Source organism: Filicampus tigris, chromosome 8 (genome assembly GCF_054856515.1).
Source record: "Filicampus tigris isolate MCC_2025a chromosome 8, RoL_Ftig_1.0, whole genome shotgun sequence".
Classification (NCBI taxonomy): domain Eukaryota; kingdom Metazoa; phylum Chordata; class Actinopteri; order Syngnathiformes; family Syngnathidae; genus Filicampus; species Filicampus tigris.
The window spans coordinates 20602565-20623586 of record NC_141224.1 but is presented as its reverse complement, the minus strand read 5'-3'; the positions used below and the strand labels follow the sequence as shown (position 1 = coordinate 20623586).

The following is a 21022-nucleotide window of genomic DNA, read 5'->3' as shown; positions in this document are numbered from 1 at the left end:
TGAAGCTAATAACTGGTTCTGTCACCCTTGGCAGCAATAACTGAAATCTAGCGTCTTGTTTGCAGACTTGATGTAACAGTAGTTGGGTTGAGCTTGAAATTCCCATTTAAATTTATACCGCACCCCTTCAACATGGCCATTCCAAAACCTTCATTTTGTTTTTTGAACCATTCAGAGGTGGACTTGCTGGTATAATTTGGGTCATTATCCTTACCCATAACCCAAGAGTGCTTGAGCTCGAGGGTACAAAGTCATAGCAGCACGTTTGTTGGCAGGATTTTTGGGGGGGGAGGCAGGAATTTAGTGTTCCATTAATCACAGCAAGCCATCCACGTCTTGAAGGAGTCCCTTGTTCCTGATTTTTTTAATGGATCCTGGCATGATACATGCAAAGAAGAAAGCATTGCAGTAGTAGTAGTATTAGTAGTAGTAGTAGCAGCAGTAGAAGTAGCAGTAGCAGTAGTAGTACCAGGAATTGAAAAACCTACGCTACTGTTAACTTATATGCAAGTTTTAGCTTATATGGTAACTAGATTGTAGTTGCAAACTTGGCATTTTCATTGTTGTGAATGACAACCAGTTTCTCTTAAATTTGAGTCTGGTAACAGCAAGAGCTTCAGTTAGCTTCCTAGCTTGCAATTGTTCCTTACACATCACTTTGACTGCCAGTTTGTATGTGTGTAACGAGCTTTACACAAAATGAATAGTAATTATTTTGATTATCAAGTAAGTCTTATTGTTTCAATGACATTGTATACAGTAAAAATGCCTTCTACTACATGTAGTATTTCAAATTTATTCCTCACATCCCATCATGATTACGATAAACGTGGTTTGGTTTAGCTCACTTGCATGCTCTCAACAGCATATTGCAATTGATTTACTTGATCAAATTATGAGTATTATTAATTAGACAAAGTGCCACAAGGGAACAGCATAAACATCAGCTTTAAAGGCAGTGTGTAGTTCACCCTGGCTTTGGACATATTGTGCCATATGTACAAACAAGAGACTCATATTACTGGCAGCGTGTCCCTGCTGGGGCACAGCCCAGAGGTAAGAGAGCTCTGATCATGATGCGAGCATGGGAGGGTACAATGAGCAGCATACAGTACAGATCACTGATAGGCAGTCTCACCTACATTTAACTGTGTTTGACCGAATAAGTAAACACTCATCATTGGGCACAGTGGACCTGAAGCCACTTTCCTCTACTTCTGTTTTGTTAATTTGGGCATTTTCTATGAAATACGCTTATTAGGTACAACTGTACAATCTGATGAGGTCAAAAAGGCAGTCTTTACAAAGAGAAAAGCACTCTGTCAGAGGTATTCATGTAATAGTGTTTATTATAGTGGTAGTTGTATGTAATGCAGTGGTGAAGAACCACAATGCCTGTATAATGAGAAGTATGTGTGTACTGCAATAATGTGGTTCTCTCGTGGAGCTAAACAAGGTTACCAACATATTAGAAACCTAGCTATCCACCAATTCTCTACACCACTTGTTCTGTTCAGGGTTGCAGGGAACTAGAGAATATCCCAGTTGACTCCAGGCGACAGACGCTGTAATAGTAATAATGTGCTCTGGACTGGTCGCCAGTCCATCACAGGTAGTAGGGTTGCAAAGGGGAGGAACATTTCTGGCAGGTTTCAGGTAAATTTCCAACAGTGTTAAGACGGGGAATTTTGGAACTACTACATTAGATTTTTTGAGATGTACGTAATTGGAATTGATTTAATTTAATTAATTTAATGTATTACATTTAAGTTTAAAGAAAGTTAACGCAAACATTTTTTTTTCAAGAATATGTTCTATGCAAGCCCACGAGTTGAAACAGAGCATTCTGATAAATATTGCGTTTGTGGAGTAAGTGTTAATCCTCTAGTTTTTAGCCATCTCTGGGGGCGGCCATTTTGTCCTCCGTCGACTGGAAGTGACATCACAACTGCTCACAACGACCAATCACGGCTCAGATTCAGAAAACAGGTCAGACTTGATTGGTCGTTGTAAGCAGTTGTGATGTCATTTTCAGTCGACAGAAGACAAAATGGCCGCCCCCGGAATTGGCTAAAAACGAGTGCATTTTGCTGCTTAGCTTGTATTCAACAAACGCAAAATTAATCAGAATGCCGTGTTGCAACTAGTGGGCCTGCTGGGAACATATTCTTGAAAAAAATATGTTTGGGTTGATGCTTCAAATATGAACATTTTATCATCAGAAGACATTCGAGCAAAATAGAGGCCTCCCTACTTCGCTCACTCCAGTTTTTTCTCCACTCCTCTTGAGAGGTTGCTTGTCTGAAGCTTGCTTGTACCTCAAGTTTTGGCTCGCAACCCAAAACAAAAAACAAAACTTGAAAAGGTTGAAAACGTACCTTGAAAGGTTTGTAGTCATAAATCAAGTTAACCTTGTATGTGAAAGAAATCTGGTTGTTTTTGTCACATTATGCTGATGGTGCGAAAAAACAGCAACGTTTTCACCAATTCAATAAAACCAAGAGTGAAGGAAGAAAAATATTTTATTTATAGTAATTGAAACCTTAAAACATGCCGATTAAGAAACAATGATGAAATTAAGTCCTGTAGACACTACCTGCACTTTCATCAGTTGAATAAACCACTGCACCATCAGTGACAATCTTGCAACCCCCTCTCAGTATGATGCATTGCAGCTCTACACCCACAATATTAATACGTCTTGGACAATTAATATCTCTAGGACCGCGCTGATACTTCTACTGGACTCGAGTGTGTGAGCATTGGGTCGTGAAGTATAAGCATGAATGAAATGATAAATAAAACAAGGTCGTTTGTAGTCTCCGATCCTCTCCGACAGTGGCCGTTTAACTTGCATAACAGTTTTCGTCACCCTGTTATCAGACCTTCTGTCAACAAATGAGATTTAGTGAGATCTGTAGAACAAGGCGACACACTAATCTCGGTTTGTTTATCACACAAAGGCTTCGGCACTTCTAATCCAGCAGTGCAACGAGGGGCACGCTGCTGGCACACCCTCATGTTTTGATGCCACGTGCACACAAACAAAAGCGTGCGCACACAAGTTACTCCTCAGGTAGTGTGCATGGCCGCTATACTTAGGCACCAAAGCGCTGGCCGAGGGTAAAGGAAGCACGTTTCACTCAAACACAGTCCTGTATGTGGTAAAAGGATAGCGCTACTCAATAATTCACCAGCACTAATGAATGTTGCAGGGGATATGTGGGGCGAAACCAATTCTAATCGCCATATTATGAAGTCAGCCCAGTGTTTAGTTTCTAAGGAGACGCTCAATTGACATGTGTCATACAAAATGCATGTGAAGAGCCCATGTGTTTTCAGTAGCCTCTGAGGATGTCAAGAGTTCAGCATCTTCTGCAAAAGATCACGTGTTGTGTATCAGTAGGTGGCCATCTAAAGGACAATGGTGGTATTGCAATTAGGCAGATGTGGTATACACAGTACCACCAAGTCCATGCGTGCTCTCTATGACAAACTTTAGCGTTACTGTCATTTCTATTTAATGTTAAGGCTCTTTGTTGGCTCTCTGTTTTTTCCCACCTTATGGCAGTGCGGTATAGGCGCTGTGATGAAGCTTCTGATCCCACTAAACATTGTCCATTTTCCAACAGAAATCATCATCACTAACATAAATTTACATCAGTTGGCTAGTTGAATGAGGACTCAGAGATATACTGTTAATAACAAACAGCTTTCTGAATGCAAAACTACATCCGTGTTGGTGACGCGCAGAGGAATAACATTTTCTGAAAGACTCCGATTAGATTCAGTGACATGACTCTTAAACTTGGTGTCTCAGTCATCATTAGACCTGTTTAACATGTGCCCTCCTATCTGCCCACAGGAAGTTGCACCAGCAGTTTGAGTCATACAAGGACCAGGTCAAGAAGATGGGGGATGAGACAAAGCAGGCTCAGGAACAGAAGAGCGAAGCCCCAACTTGCGGGATATGCCACAAAACCAAGTTTGCTGACGGCTGTGGCCACCTCTGTTCATATTGCCAAACGAAATTCTGTGCTCGGTGCGGAGGACGAGTGTCTCTGCGGTCAAATAAGGTAACGCTGGTTTGCATGATTGGAAATATCCATTTATAAGGGACGCACATACAGATGTCCTGCCCTCAGGCAAATTTCTCCCTGCGCTACACAGTGAAATCATAATCTGGGAATTGAGCCAGTGGTGTCTCTCACAGTTACACATGTTTTTCAGTATTTTGCCCTCTACAAGAGACTGTCTGCAACATTTATGTTGTGATTGTGTTCACTGTTAACTCAATGGGCTCTATTTTCGAGTGCAAGTCTGGCGTGAGTTGCGGTGTAAATCTGCACAGGGGCGGGTTTGACTAAGTTTTGGTATTTTTTGCAGACACGTTCAAGCCGGTGTAGCGTGGCAAATTTTAATAAGAGCATTTTGTGCCGATGTGGGCGTGAACACGGCCGACTTGTTTGGCCGCCAATTGAAGCAGCTCCTCTAATTACAATGAAATTCTGTGCATGAAAGGTGCGTTGATAGTCCTTGACATAGCGGAAGATGACACTTATTTGCTTGAGTCCTGCTGCAGGTCCAGGCGCTGAAAATATGTGTATAAATATATACTGTAATAAAGAAGGCGGCACGGTGGTCGACTGGTTAGCACGTCCGCCTCACAGTTCAGAGGTCGTGGGTTCGATCCCGGCTCCGGCCTCCCTGTGTGGAGTTTGCATGTTCTCCCCGTGCCTGCGTGGGTTTTCTCCGGGCACTCCGGTTTCCTCCCACATTCCAAAAACATGCATGGTAAGTTGATTGGATACTATAAATTGCCCCTAGGTGTGATTGTGAGTGCGGATGTTTGTCTCTGTGTGCCCTGCGATTGGCTGGCAACCAGTTCAGGGTGTCCCCCGCCTACTGCCCAAAGACAGCTGGGATAGGCTCCAGCACGCCCCGCGACCCTTGTGAGGAGAAGCGGTACAGATAATGGATGGATGGATGTAATAAAGAAGGTAATAATAATGTGTTCAATGAATATATTTCTGCAAAGATTAGAGGACTCAAAGCATGCCATTGTCATATTTATGAATCAAATACGATGACATCCCCCTCACATGTCCACAGAGCTTTGAATCTTTCCTTCCGCACCTCGATCAAATTCACCAAAATCGCGTTAACTTAGAACTGGTTCCAGCAAGCACAAAGTTGAGTTTACTTTCAGCCACCAAATTGTCATGTGCACCAGGTGCATGTTAGTGGCCCTTCTTCCACCGGAACACCCAACATGGCATAGAGAGATGAAACAAATTCCCAAACAAGCGCAATGAGGTTCGTATCCGCAAGAAAATCAGGATACATCTTTTTTTTTTACGCTCGGCATAACTGCACCGTGTACGAATATAGAGCCCTATGTGTTAATTTTCAGCTTTTCTTTCAGTATTCATTCTGAATTTACAGTTGTTCTACTATATTTCACCACTGGAGGGAACTATTCCTCCTTCCTCCCCCACCAGGGAACTACATCAGTGCCTCTTAGTGCCTACCTACTTTATGTACCCGAACATCCCCAGATTAAGGCCAAGATTTAGTATTTGATGGGTTTAAATTTTGATTATGAGCTTAAATGTTTCTGTGCAAACTGACCCTATCTAATTTCTGTCAGAGTTTGTGACTGTACTGCCAGGACCTCTTATTGGCACTCACAGTCTTTCTTGCTCCCCACTCGTTCCCTCTTTCTTCCTCTCTTTTATTTTCATCCTTTCTATCTTTCTGCTCTATTCCTGCTTTCATGGAATTGCAACAGGAGGACAAAGTGGTTAGCAACATCCTTTTCTGCATTTGCTGAGAGTGTGTCTGAAGCGTTGTTATTCCTGTGATGTACACGTGCACATACAGCAGCCAAAAAATCTAAAACTAACAATAATACCAAACAGTAGTCTCTGTGAGCGTATCACCTAATGCTGGAATTAATACCACTGCCCACTCACAACAATCAGTGGTGATTAAATCATTTTATTGGAATTGTCTCAACAAAGCAAATGTGAAAAGTATCATTATTGAGACATACAGGACAGCTATGGTTGGAATAAAACTGAAGTCCAACCTCCAGTGACCCTCATGTAGTTATTAAGTTAAGCCATAGATGTGAAGATTGAATGCTAACATGATGTCTTAAGCGTGAATAGCTTAGAACATAGAATGAAAATATATGATGATGTGTGATTATTTTGTAGTTATGTATGGATTAACAGATCGAGGTGTGGAATGATCCGAGAAACATAGATTTTTAATAATAATTGCAGTTCTAACCTGATTTTGGTTGTATTTGCCTTCAGCCTGCAAAGAGTACTTAACATGTATTGGTCTATAGGAAAAAAATCTGCAGCAACATTAGGAAGCAAAACATGCAAAAGTGTTTTGTTTTCCTTTTAGGTAGTAGTTGGGAGATCCGCAGGCTGGTCATGGTTAATTGGAGGCTTGTCAAATGGTCCGAGGGAAGTGCCACTCAGTGAATAGAGGCAATGACACAACTCGCTAAGTAGTGTTAGGGCCTTTTTACCCTCAAGGTCAACCATCAATACGCACGGTGGATGCTGGTGTTAAATATTAATGTGATGTTGTACAAAGTAGAATCTCATGAATGGATTGATGTGTACAGAGACAAGGAGCTACAACGCCTGGGAAATGCATAAACAGTACAAGACTTGAAATGTTGCCAGCATTCAAGCATATTTATATGACGCACACACACCATCACATATGAACACACACATGCACACACGCACGTGCGCACACAACCCCTATACACACGTACGCACACACACACAAACTTGTCCAAATTCAGAGGCTAAGTGTTCCTGCGTCAAGCTAAATGCTAACATACAATGGGAAACTTCATGGATGGGCTATAAGAAATTAGCACTGCTATTATAGTCATTGAAATCATCAAACAACTGTTAGTTTCGCATGAACACTGCAGTAACACATAGAGGATAAAGTGGCTGTACATAGGTGACGCATCATTGCTATGGAATACAAGATGACGACTTCAAATAATGGCAGAAAATGCCACTTAAAGATACACACTTGCGCACTGACTGTTTTTGTAAAATGGCATATAAATGGGCCATCAAACTGTTGCTATGGCCGAACTTGGTTTTATTTACCACCTCAACATTGTTACTTACTGTAGTGCAGGTTGGAAGCATCTTTCACTTAGCTGCCTTTGGTGCTACTTATTTGGGATGAGCCGAAGGTGCTCTGGCCCACCATATTTTGGACCGGCCGTTTAATTTGTCTTGTGTGTCAGTGAAAGAGGGAGCAGTGCTGAAATCTGCCCTCTCCCCCCCCTTACTCATCTACTCTTTCTCACACTCACAGATGGTGACAACTGTGGTGAGAGAGATCTTGTTCTGTGAAACAACATAGAATATAATTTACTAGTGTAAGTCTGGAATCTGTTGCAAGCACAGCTATTGCACTGTGCAATTTGATATTGTGGGTCTAAAATCTGAAGGCTCTTTCAGTGAACACTTACCATTTGTCACTTACAACCATTTGTTACTTGACTTACAACATTTGATCAAACTGAAGAATCAAACTTGAAATACCCATTTCCTTTTAAGAAATGTGTGACGTTTGTATTTTAAAAAGCTTTGCTATTGTGTGCTAATGTTCGGAAGTCCTCAGAATGCCTGCATGTCCTGGTGGAGTTCACCACCAGTCCTCTCATGCTTCCTCTAATGTGGCTTCAAAAGAGCCTGAGGAATCTACAGTCTCTAGGGAGGAAGTCATTTGTGATTAAAGCAACTCTTGAAATCACTACATGTGCTTCTTGCCACCCATTGTTGTAGGATTATATGTGAAAAGAGCATTTTGTTAACTTGGTGTTGGATTTTAGATAAGTCATTTTGACCCATTGGAACACATTATATATACCGGGTAATTGTCATATTATATCATCATCAGCATATCATTTCATATGTCCGAAGGGATTTGTTTCGTGTTGTAGCATTTTGTTCAGAATATTCAAAATCAGCCAACATATTTTAAATGAAATGTGTTTGTTGTTTTGAGAACATACAGTACACAGTAAAGAAAACTAATAATGTACCAATTGTAGTCCCCGTCATGGCAACGAGATTGCCTAGTTTACAGTAATGGTCTCTAAATTTGGATGGACCAGGCAGGGTCATGTTGTGTTAGCACTGGCAGTGGTGCTAACATTGATCTGAGTTGCATGCGGCGTTTGTAAAAACAAGGCCGCACGTGATTTAAAACAATGCGCATCTCAAGACAAAATGTTGTTCAGTGTTCACATTCATCGGTGTCTTTAGATCAGGGGTCACCAAGTCCGGTCCTCAAGGGCACCTAGCCTGCATGTTTTCCATCTCTCCCCGCTGCAACACACCTGTTTCAAATGATCTGTATCGTTATCAGGCTTCTGAAAAGCTTGCTGATGAGCTGATCATTTCAATCAGGTGTGTTGCAGCGGGGAGAGATGGAAAACATGCAGGGTAGGTGCCCTTGAGGACCGGACTTGGTGACCCCTACTTTAGATTCTGCCTCTTTGTCTTTCTTTTCCTCTAGCTTGAAATTTGGACATTTGATATGTGTTATATTATATTACTATTTGGCATATAGGAAGGTGTTGACCACAAAGACACCTACAGTATGCCTGCGCAATATCAGGACTAGCTATTTTCACCAACTTGTGTTCATGACAATGACGTAGCTTTATAGGTCGCCTGGGAGCAAATGCATTGTTACAAAAAGCACAGGAATATATGGGGGTGCCTTGACATCACTGCTTTATTTGGTTTGATTCAGGGAAGAAAATGGAATTGAACGTTATTATTCTTACTGCACGTGAACGCAGCATCATTCCAGTAAGTTCACGTCATATTTTTGTCCCTGTGACTTCATCCCCTTGCAGTTATTTGAGGACAAAATGCACTGTGATTGCGGTGCCAACAAGAGTGGTCACAGCACACAACGGATGACAAAGTGCGCTAAACGGGAGCAGAAACATTTTCAGTCAGCATTCAGCGCTAGCACGTTGCTTGATCGAGGGGGTTGCCGCACATAAAAGAAGCTCGCTGATGGAAACGGCAGGCTGACCGTGTCATGGATGAACTAATGCTGCTGTGGTGGGACGCATAACCTCATTTGGCGGGTTGTTGCTTGATTCACATGCTTGTCTCCTAGCGTGGATCCTGACAGTCCGTTTGGCTCGCCTGGAACTGGAAATCTTTCTTTTCCGTCACGCACCTTCAGTATTTGGATTGTGACATTACACTGGCGATAGAAACTAGGGCAGAGACTGCGGTGTTGTTGGTTTGATCGGAGCGGATGTGGCCGGTCGAGTCTCCGGTGTAACCTTCACGTTGCTCTCAGCAGCTGGCGTCTGGACTTGGAGCTGTCCGTGGTTCTGAAGGTCGGAGTAGCTGGTTTGTTTGTCAGGAGAGCTGCACACAGCCCGCCTTACGGAGTGATTGAATTGAACCCTCCGTGTTTCTCTCAGCAGCGCAATGGGTAAGCTGCCGAGTGTGACGATTCTAATATTTTATGCTCTGAATTCAGTTTACTGCATACGTGCATAGTTGCATTCGGCCATTGGGAGCAGCTAGTTCATGTGTTAATGTCTTATTATAACCTTTGAAACTTGTGAACCTGTGCATATAAAAATGAAAAACAGACACTGAGGGGGTGTGTGGGTTTAACCACATATTCACATGTACAATAATGTTGTAAATGTATTCCCACCTAAGTCCGTGTCTCTGAGCTTCAAACAGGGGACATAAATATTCATGAAGTCTATTATTATTGCTGGCGCACAGACTAAAATTAGAAGCTCATTAAAATGTAATTCACCACGTGCAGCCACCGTTGGATCATGTGATTGTAGCAGCTTGCCTTATTTTCATCAGCTGCACATGCAGTGCATCAGTCACACTACAGTGTCATGTAGATTTTGTTTTTAAAAATGCCGCAAAAGCCTAATTTCATTGGCAGAAAAAACACAAACAATAACAAAATATGCTTAAAACAGCGTAGCATTTATATTTAGAGAGGTATGCCCTGGAACAAAAACGCCCGGGGAGTCTGTAGACAATGTTAGTCCTTTAAATTCATTATTCATTGGCTGAACAAGCACCATAAAATGACTGCAGTTCCCCCAGCTGTGGCAATAATTTTCTCTGGAGTGTATTAGCTCCTATCCTTATTGATGATTGCAGCTCAATCGGGGCGCGGTCCAGCCCGGGATGTTCTGAGAAGGGCTCCACTCCCTGAACAATGAGTCTTTTAATGAGTAGTTCAGCTCTCCTCAGCGCAGGTAAAGGAGAGATACGGCAAGGCAATATGATACCTATGACACCTCATTTAATGCCCCATCAATATTGCAGCGTATGCCATCTCCGCTCTTTACTTCACTTCTTTGTTCCTCAATTATTTTTGGACTTTTACAAAGATGTCTCTCGTCAAATTTGTCTGTCACTACAGTATGTGGTACCTATACTGTAAAATACTAGCCCTTCCTCACTTTTTAATTAGATTAATACAGCACTGATGATAATGACTACATTGGCCTACTGAGGAAATGTTGCGTGATTGTTGTAATTTAACAAATGTCATAAGACAGACTTTCACCAAGGTCATTGGCACATTCATTGATTACAGTATACACAAGTCACTGACAATATTAGAATCAACTTTATTGGCCAAGTACGTTGAAAACACGCGAGGAGTTTGTCTCTGTAATTTTAGCCACTCCAGTATTACAGCGAACAAGTCATTATAACAAAATATGCATTTAAGACATAAACACACAAGTACGGAGAATCATTAAGCAATGTAATGTGATGCCGGGAGTTGTCAAGCAACATGTCAGAATGTCAGTAAGTCTGTCTGCAATGTCTATTTATAATTTTTTTATATATATATATATATTTATAAAATCATATTTTCCCGTGTTATCTTTCAGGAAATCATTCAGCATTTATAAAGTCTTGCCAAAAGAAAACAATTCAAAAAGCCAATGAATACTATAAACCCTTATAGAGATAAATGAATGTTATTGATTTGATTGGACACAGAGACCGGCTCTCAATGTGAGCACATTGTGAATCCCTTCAGCAATACTGCTGATTCACTCTCAGTTCATGTGAAGTAGTGTTGTAGTGCAGTTTATTGGCCACGTGGAGCTGCTCACTGCTCTTCCCTGCTTGGCCTGCTGAAAATGTTGTTTGCCTTCATATGAGAAATGTAAATTTTAAAGGCATCAAAAGAAGAGCTTTGCTATAGGTTGAAATTTATTTTTTATGTGACTCATATCAGTTTGAAACGTTATTGTTTAAAAAAAAAAAATGTCATTCAGAACAACATTAGCTATTTATGCAGCTGTTAAATAAATGCTTTACCTAACATAGCCTGAACAACAGCGCAGAATGTGTAAGGACAAAATATTCCTTTGCCGGATGTGTGTCGTTGTTCTGTGCTGTAAATCTTCTACAGCTCTTTTGGAGGCTATACAGTCTATATTGTCGTGGTTAGTTATGTGGTAGTGCTAGGGTTTTTAGCTTTCTATTTTTAGCTGCAGGTTCAATGACTATGAAATGTGCAAACACAAGGAGAAATGGCCCTGCCTGAGGGCTGCAGCCCCCAACCCCCTTCCTGCACTCAGCCATGAAGCGTTGATATGAAGGGGAGTGTGTGTGTGTGTTTGAGTGCGCGTGTACGCGCCCATACGTGTCTATATACAGTCAGGTCCATTAGTGTCGAGGCAGTGATGCCATTACCATATGTTTGCTTCCGTGCACCACCACAATTAATATGAACAAAATGTGTAAACGTGCTATATTTTACCTTTAATTAAACATGTTTAACAAAAAGTTCAAAAAAAAATATTGAATATACTATCTAGGAAGTAAATAGAAATTTACATACACTGTACATACATGGACTAAATTGTTGCTAGCCCTGTGTGAAATGAAAAGCACAGTGTCAAGTTTATTTGCATTGTCCTTAATCACAGAAAAGTCTCAAAGGTCTTTACAAACCTACAGTTGAAAAATATTAGCGACATCCCCTGATCTAGTCACAGAAATACAGTACTTGAATCTGACAAAAGTAATAATAAATAAATCTGTGATTAAAACTCACCAATGAAAATCCTACATTGCTTTTGAATTGTTGTTGAATCCAACAGAATTATCTTAATCCATCAAGGCCTAAATCAGCTGGCTCAACATTCCTCAAAACCTAAGGGTAACTATAGAATCACCCTCTAAAACCTGGAGTTTTCCCAGAAATTCAAGACCTACAAAATAATTATCTCAGCCCCTGTAGCAGATAGTAGAAACATAATTCCAAAAGAATTACAGAGCTTAGACATGTGGGTTTCACACAGGCCTGTGTTTACTTGTATTTATTGTTACAATAATAAAATGTCAGTGCAAGAGAAGCAATATTTTTAATTAAAAAAAAACAAAAAAAAAACAAGATTCAAAAATGTGTTCTGAATCCTCGGATGGTAATGAGTTCAAAGGTGAAAACAGAACAAAAGACAACACAGTAAAAATCACGTTTGCAGTTTTGTCCGTTCTCTTGAAAAAGTAACTTAGATACTTTACTGATTACTTGATTTAAAGACAACTTAATTACTTTAATTAATTGCCTTGATCTTAAAAGTTATTAAGTTTACAAGTTACTTTTCAGTAAGCCTCAATATAAAAGTGACAACCGGTTATGCTAATATTTATCATGTTTAACAGTAATGCTTGATAATGAAGGTTTTATGAAAAATAGTCTTTCTTGACTTAAATACTTTTTTGTAAAAAATAATAATAATAATAATGTAATTCTACTTTGTGTATATGTATATATATATATATATATACTATTGAAGTCTTAATTTATTAATTAATTTAAAATGTATTATCAGTGAACCGGATGTTAATGTTCACAGCATAAGTGCAGCAAGGTGTACATTTCAAGCACATTTGGCCACAAAAAGAAAATAAATAAAAAAGTTTTGATGTTTCTACACCAAAACGGGGTCACATTAGAGTTACTATATAGCATGTAACCGACATCACTGCTTATGCAGTACCATACTTTTTCAGACTCTCTGTGACATATAAATATGTCATTCGGATAGAATGAGTTAAAGAGACTTATGTCAGCTTCAGAAAACAGGTGAGCCATGATTGGTCGTTATCTGAGCCTTGAGCAACTTCAATGTCATCTTCAGCCGACAGAAGGGACAAAATGGCCGCCCTCTGAGCTAGCTAAAACGGTTGGATTTCTCATAGTCCACAAACACAATATTAATCAGAATGCCGTGTTTAGACGAGTGGACCTGCATAGAACAAATTCTGGAAAAAAATATGTTTGGGTTGACTTCCGTTGTACATGATTGTACACATCGGTTTGTTACCTTGCCTTTCTATCCTATTATATGATGTAATTACAATATGGCTGGTCTATTGAGATTTCTTCCAAGTGCGAGTGATGTCTCAGTGCTACTGAATTTGCTGAATTGTGAACCACAATTTTAGCTCTTCAATCACTGCGGCTCAACAGATTAAAATAATTGTTCTTAGACACACTGCCTCATTTGAGTTAATGTTCTCACTGATACTCTTCAGTTTCTACATGCTTTACAAAAAGTAGAATGTAGTTCATCAGCGAGGAAAAGTGGCCCCATTGGCTGGTGGGTGTTAGCCGATGACTAATGTTTGACTGAAGAGCTTTCACCATGACCTCGGTTAAAGATGCAGTCATGGCCTTACTGACTACACTCCACCGGGACGCATAAAGCACAATTTGCTGCCTCTCAGCTTCCATTGTGTATCAGTACAGTTACATCCTATGTGTAACATTGATAGCTGGTCATAAATGCCTCATGTGTCAATATAACATAGACTGCTGGTACATGATGCCTGCAAGTGCACAAGTGTCTGAATTGAAAATAGAACTGTAATAGTTCATCATTGTTGATACTTAGCTGCATTAAGTAAATAAATAGCCATATCCATTCGTATATTGTAGTTTGTCTCAGGTTGAGGTCAGGCTGCTGTTTTCTTCCTTTATTTGTGTATAACTTTGATTCATCAAAGCTTAGCTTTCATTTAAGTGTCGAATGTGCATAATTGTTACATGTTTTGGTCCAAAGTCCTTGAGATCTAAGTCCAAGTACACGTGCACAAGTGCGGGTTTCTTAGTGTGAATTAGATCCTTCACTACACGCAGTCGAACTCAAAACACAAACGGTGCGAGGAAATCACTCATTGTACAGCTTCTTTTCAACCAGTCAAAAACATAACTTGTGAATGAATCAACATATCTGGCCTGTATTGTTGATGTACTTGCACACAGGATTTGGACATTACAGGAAATCCTTTGGGAAGACCACCGCACATCACATCCAGATGCTATCTGTATCACTAATGCCAATTCAGCCTCAAAACTTGGGCAGCTCTCATAGCGGGAGAGGCAGCATTCAAGTCCTGCTTGCGCTAATAACAGTAATGCACTGACTCAGCACCAAGACTTTTAAGGCAGCGGTTTGGTTGCCCGTGTTTGTGTGTGTGGGTGTGTGCGCGCGTGTGTGTGTGCGTGTGTGGGTGAGGGGTGGAGCCATAGCTGTTTGTTAGTCTGTGGCCTGTCAATCATTTGTCTTTCTCCTCGCCTTTACAGACACACTTCAGAATAGGTTAATGTGGGCTGGATATGGTTAGCTATACCAGACTTTGCTGACGTACAGTCACATTAACTACACCAGAAGGTACTGGGACTTGTGTGCGTCCGTGTGTGCGTGAGCGTAGTGATCAGGGCTGCTGTCTGTTCTTGGATTTGTGAGGCTAATGTAGTGAGCTGGCTGCTGCAGCTGCAAAGTAGAGAAGATAAAGGCACGGCATGACAGAGCAGTAAAAACTTCCATCTCTAGTCTTTGGAGCACTTAACAAAAGGAACACGTTTCTATTATTTTCCATTCATCATAGTAAAGTACATTAACTGCAATTGCATTACGTGCCACCCTTTATACTGTGCCTTACTGCCTTCGTTAAGTAATATCTGCAATCAGTGTTCATCTGGCGCTTTGCCGATGCGGTATGTGAATCGGAAAACTGAGTTTAATGGTAACGTGATACAACTTAGTAAATGGGCTGGGGACGATCTTAACTAGCCAACCCACATGCATGTTTGGAGATGTACGGAAGACTCACAGACTCAAAAATGTCAAAACAATAATAAAATGGAACCTTTTTAATTGTGCGAAAGGCTGCTGCATGTGTGAAATAAATCATCTTTGCCTTAATCGACACAAATTCTTGAATCTTGTTTTTGTGGGGTGAAAACCTTTTGTTTCGATTTAAAAAGTAATCACATGTTGTGACTCAGTCGACAATATTTTGGATTTTAAAAGATTTTCACCCATCAACAGTGGTATGCCTTTGTTTTGTGACCAGTTTACATAGCATATGTTCACAGATCATTCCATTACAGCTCATCAGCGACAATATAACATACAATGGATAGAGAAAGTCTATATACCCTTGTTCAAATTCCATGTTTTTGAGATGCAAAAGGGCCATTTTTTGTATCATCTGTACAGCTCAACTGAAAAATACTTTTAAAAAGAGCAAGTAGAAACAAATAACTGAGATAATGTGGTTGTGTGCACAAGTGTGCACACCCTCTTATATCTGTACACGTGGCTGTGTCCAGAATATTCTGCAACATTCAACCTTGTGTTAAGTGGGAGTAAGCACACAACTGTTACCATTTTAAACTGACTCTGATTAACCCCAAATAAAGTTTAGCTGTTCAAGGAGCCTTTCCCTGACATTGTCGTAGTCACAGAATACAGCACAAGCCACGGTCCAGTCCACAGAGTGCTTCCACAGCATCAGAAGGATCTCATTGTTTAAAAGTATCAGTTAGGAGGAGGGTACACAAGAAATTCCAAGGCATTAGACATGCCATGGAATACAATGATGTCATCAAGTTGAGAAAACATGGCACAACAGTGACATTTTCAAGAACTGGATGTTCCCTCTTAAGTGTTGAAAAGACGAGAACAAAACTGGTCTGCCAAGAATCTGACAGCAACATTGAAGGAGCTGCAGGAATTTCTGGCAAGTACTGGCTGTTGACAAGACAATCTCCTGTCTTCTTCATATGTCTGGCTGGGTATGGTCGCAATATGGAAGCCTTATTCTTACAAAGAAAAATATCCAAGCTCTGCTACATTTAGCAAAAACATGCTTGCAATCTCCCAAAAGCATTAAGGAAAATGTGTTATGATCTGATGATCTTATCGGCCTAAATTACAAAGTTATATTTGGTGCAAGCTAACATCACCAAAAGAACACCATACCTACAGTGAAGGATGGTGGTAGCAGAATCATGCTTTGGGGCTGTTTTCTTCAGATGCAACTAGGGGATTGGTCAAATTGGAGGGAATTACGAACAGTTCCAAATACCCGTTACCTTCAGATTTCAGCTAGAACTTAAAATAAAATGCCCGGAAAAGCCTATTCAACATCATAACTTTATTTGGGGTTAATCAGAGGTACTAGAAATGATAGCAGGTGTTTGATGCCTCCCATTTAACATGAATTTAAATGTGACTGGTAAATTCTGAACATAACCACATCCCCTGTAATAAGGGGGTGTTCAACTTGTGCAACCGCATTATCTCAGTTGGTTATTTTTAGTCAAGATTTTTTTTTACAGGAAAAAGTTGAGAAAATATTTATATTGATCTCATTATTTTTACATGACATAAACCTGACATTTGAACATGGATCTGTAGAGTTTTGATAGCCGCAGTCCATTACTTGCCACACTGCTAACATGTATCCTCTTCCTTCCTATAGGTGATGTGGGTATGCAACTTGTGCCGAAAACAACAAGAAATCCTCACCAAATCGGGGGCATGGTTTCATGGCTCGGCGCCTGGTCAGGTGCGGGCTGTATTTGAAGGCGGGCCGCAAGGGAAGAAAGCCAAACTGCAGGACCCGTCGCTATACCCTTACCAGGGAGCCTCAGGGGACTTGACACCAACGTCAGACAGAAGCAGACGTCACGGCGGGCTGCTGCCCAGACAGGCGTCCCTCGACAATGGCTCGCTGAGGTACTCTGGACATGGTGATGCATCCATAGACAGGTTAGTTTTAGAATGCAATGACACATAAATACAATATGCCTGTGGGATCGTATGTTCTTTAGACCAGTTCAACGGTTGTTTTTTATTAGATGCGTTCAAAATCATTAAGATATACTATACAACTCAGGTGCACCATGGAGGTGTCTGGCTAAAAGAACAGAAGACTTTTAATACTAGCACTAATGTGTGTGACAGTTGTATAGGTTGGCGCAGAGCAGTGACTCAAGCTGTGCCTCCTTGCAAGCCAGTCAAGATGCTACGTATAAAACAGCTTGTACATGGAGCTCATGAGGCCTATAAAGGTGACACAGACACAGATACTGTACCTCTCAGCAATTCTTCGACACCCAGCCGCCCAACCCACTCACACATATGAGAAAATAATATGTAGGAAATCAGCTTTGATGGACTGCTGGCAGATGGACAGTGTATGTTGTCTTGTCTTTTTTTTCTCTTTCTCAGAAAGCTCACCCATTTTTCTGTTCTAGCTTGTTGGCCTTTACAATGCTTTAGGGATTTGACTTCATTATTTATTTTGGCTAAAAGTGAGAACAGATATAATGACTGTCCAGAAAACTGTGTTTCTCATTTCATGTGCACTAAATTCCTTTTAGGTGAACACTGACATGCTGTGCTTGCACGGATTTTTTTAATTTAGTTTCATGCCTTGATATTGTTACCATGTAAGGCAGTTCATGTCCACAGGGTGGCTCCTTCCTCTTTCTTCTTCCATAGTTATTTTCTTTCGAGACACTTCCTCACAAAGCGTTCCCCTCTCTTACTCATCATCCATGTTTGTAGTCTGGAATGAGTTAAAACCTCATTTACAAAGTTTTAGAATCTCAGTGTTATAATATTATGAAGCTTCTGTACAAAAGTATCGTTTTTGGCCTGTCTTCAAAGTATGATGAAAGTACAGTGTGTTGGAGTACAACTGGTTAACGTGAGTCATCTGCTCTCAGGTGGTTCAGACTTGTACATGTTTAGGTTGGTCACTTTCTGTCCTCACTACAGTGCAAGAAATGTGTTATGGTTACGGGTTACAGGTTATTGGGAATTATTGGAAATTATTGGAAATAGCGCTGATTCTGGATGAAGAAATAATTAAACACAACTTTAAAGTTCCGCTGTGGACAAAATGTGTAAATGTCAACTAACTGTTAGAGAGATACTAATCTGTTTATTGTTCCCAGCTCGAGCAGTGCAAGACTGTTACGTGGATCGGTTTGTAATTAGTATAATCATTTTATAGGAAGTAAAATCTAGGGCCCAAACAAGGCCAATGCCAATTCCGTTATTTGGCAGGAAAAAAATTCTGATAGCCGATTAATCGGCCTATTATTATTTATTATGTTATATGACAGTATTTGTTTAACTTTACAACAGAGATGAATTTTCATGTACATTAGAAAAGCCTTTAGGCCTTTAATGTATTCATTACATAAGCAACATTATGGGCCCTATTTTTGTACCCAGCGCAAGTCCAGCACAAAGCATCGGGACTTGAGTTTAACAAGAGAGTGGTGTGAAGAACAACACTCCTCCTCCACTACGTACCTACTATGGTGGTCTAACTCTTCGCATGGGTGGAGTTTTCCTTCTTTTGGTATTTTTGTAGATGAGCACAGTTAGATACGGGCCTCTTTGCCATTGTGTGAGCGAACACAGCTGATTTGCTTCTTGGCCAATGTAGGCAGCACCCCATTCCCGTTAAATTTAGTGCAGGAGAGGCACATAGTCTACATGGCGGAAGCATAAACTGAGTCACTGGAGTCCATGCATGGGGAAACGGAGCAATATTGTAAAGTTAGATAAATATCCGCTGTTTCTGTTTTTGTGTCTAGTTTTCCAAAATAATCCCCCTGGTTAATTGTAATGAACGCCGTAGTGTTAGGAACGGATGTGACGTCAAGTCATTGACTGGGCCGTCCATTGCACCCTTCCAGTTGCTATTGGGTGCTACCCTCAAGGTTGCTTGCCTATGGATGTAAATCTGTCTTTTATTTCATTTTTTCCTCGCTAGATGATCTGTTGAAGAAAATAAATGATTACTGTAAATACAGTGTTAGGCAGGCCACGAGCGTGCACGTTAGTGGCGGCCTCTTCCTCATCCAACAACGAGACGTCCCGGGGTTCACCCAGCCGATAGATGGCCATGAACGTGGCATCCAGACTTGGATATTTAGTTATTTATTCAAACAAAAAGGATGTAACCTTACCCTCACAGACAGCCTTCCGCCTTCGCATACGGCAGCTGATTATTTATCATGCACTGCAGCACCGACCTCGTCTGACACAGAGCAAGCAAAACAGGCGCCGTCAGTGACGGCTTGACAGACCTTCCGTCAGTATTGACTTTAGAAAATTGTGAGAATGACTCCGATTCATCAGAATCTGACTAAGAAAATGCCGCTTTGAAGCGGCCGGGCAAAGATGGCTGTCAACGTTGCTTCGTCACGGCTGCGCCTCTTGCAGGCAAGGATGGCTTTGCGCAGTAGTTAGGTTCCGCTAACCAGTTTAACCCAAAATGCGTTTGGATGCAGTATTTCTTGATATTCCTTCTGACCACCGCAGGTACACTTTAAATCATCCAATTAATCAGACGGTGCCCTTCTTAAAACATCTGCTGCATATACACCTTAAATGCGTAACTCCAGGATCAGATTTGTTATATATTTTTTATTTATCTTATTAAAGGCCCAATGTGTAAAATTTAGTGCCATCTACTGGTGAATTCATAGAATGCAATGACCTAAACTCGAAGTGCGTGCATTTTGAAGCGCGTGCAGTACAGTGCCTCAGAGAGACCACACGTCCCAAGCCTGCCACCAAGTTCTTCAGCAGAAGTACAAGGAATATGTTATCACAAACTACTTGTAGTATTCCCGCAAGTGACAAAGTAAATGCATTGCAATTGTTACACATACTGTAGTCATGAGGTTGAGGAACTACGTGTGGCAGTGAGACATGGCAGCCTCCTATAGGGTAGGCGTGCCCTTTGTAATATAATTTGAGATTACTTCACCTACGATTATATATTAAAAAAAAAAAAATACAATGATGTGATAGAACATATTTTTTTGCACATTACCGAAATTAATAGTGGGTTCTCAAAATGAATGAACTTTGAAATATCAAAACATTCCACACACTGTCATTTAAAAGACAAAGCGACACGCCACATTTTTTGAGTATCTTATTTTCTCGTCAGTTTTGGTATGAGGTGTGTTATTTTCATAAGCCTCCGGGTGCAAAAGTTGTAATGCTTTGACTGATTTTAAAGTGTTCAGTTGTAATAGTTGACAACATTAGACATACTGTTGGAAGCAATTAACCAACATAGATCGTAGACCATAAACCATAGACTTGCAATACCATAGATGAAAGAAATTCAATTAACGTCCCCAAGATTACAGAATGAAATAATTTGGGGATTTGGCATATAGTGCAAGACTGAGGTCAAATGATGAAATGATGTATGTTTGTATACTGGTGGAGTACTTCTGTATAGAGGCTGACAATTCACCAGTAGGACGAAGGGAACTTGATAAATGTACCGGTATCATCAACACAGAACAAACCTTGACTCAACGAATGCCACAACTTATGATTTTTTTTTAATTATGAGCCCTTGGCTTGTTTTTTTGTTTGTTTTTGCTGTGTATTTAATGAGCCGAGATTTAAGTTACAAGTGAACTACAGATACACTACTACTGCAATAATGTGACAAAAAGGCGACAGCAGTGCACGCTCAGCCGTTTATTGAACGGTCCAAACAGTCAAACATAACTGCAAATGAGAACACTCACAAGCAGCTGCAATAGGCCAAGACGCATGTCAAGAAACTCACACTTGGAC

At 40.6% G+C, this 21022-nt stretch overlaps 1 protein-coding gene across 23 annotated transcripts in view; it reads left to right on the top strand.

Annotated features, from left to right (window-relative positions):
* Window positions 1-21022, top strand: part of rims2a (regulating synaptic membrane exocytosis 2a) — a 146446-nt gene that overhangs the window by 27009 nt on the left and 98415 nt on the right. For 22 of the 23 annotated variants that reach the window (XM_086039304.1, XM_086039293.1, XM_086039291.1 and 19 more), the window contains 2 exons: window positions 3866-4076; window positions 16875-17164. In XM_086039304.1, coding sequence (XP_085895430.1) covers window positions 3866-4076; window positions 16875-17164 — 501 coding nt within the window. Of the gene's footprint in view, window positions 1-3865; window positions 4077-8990; window positions 9523-16874; window positions 17165-21022 lie in introns of those variants that run through there. The other variant, XM_086039299.1, reaches the window with a different exon arrangement.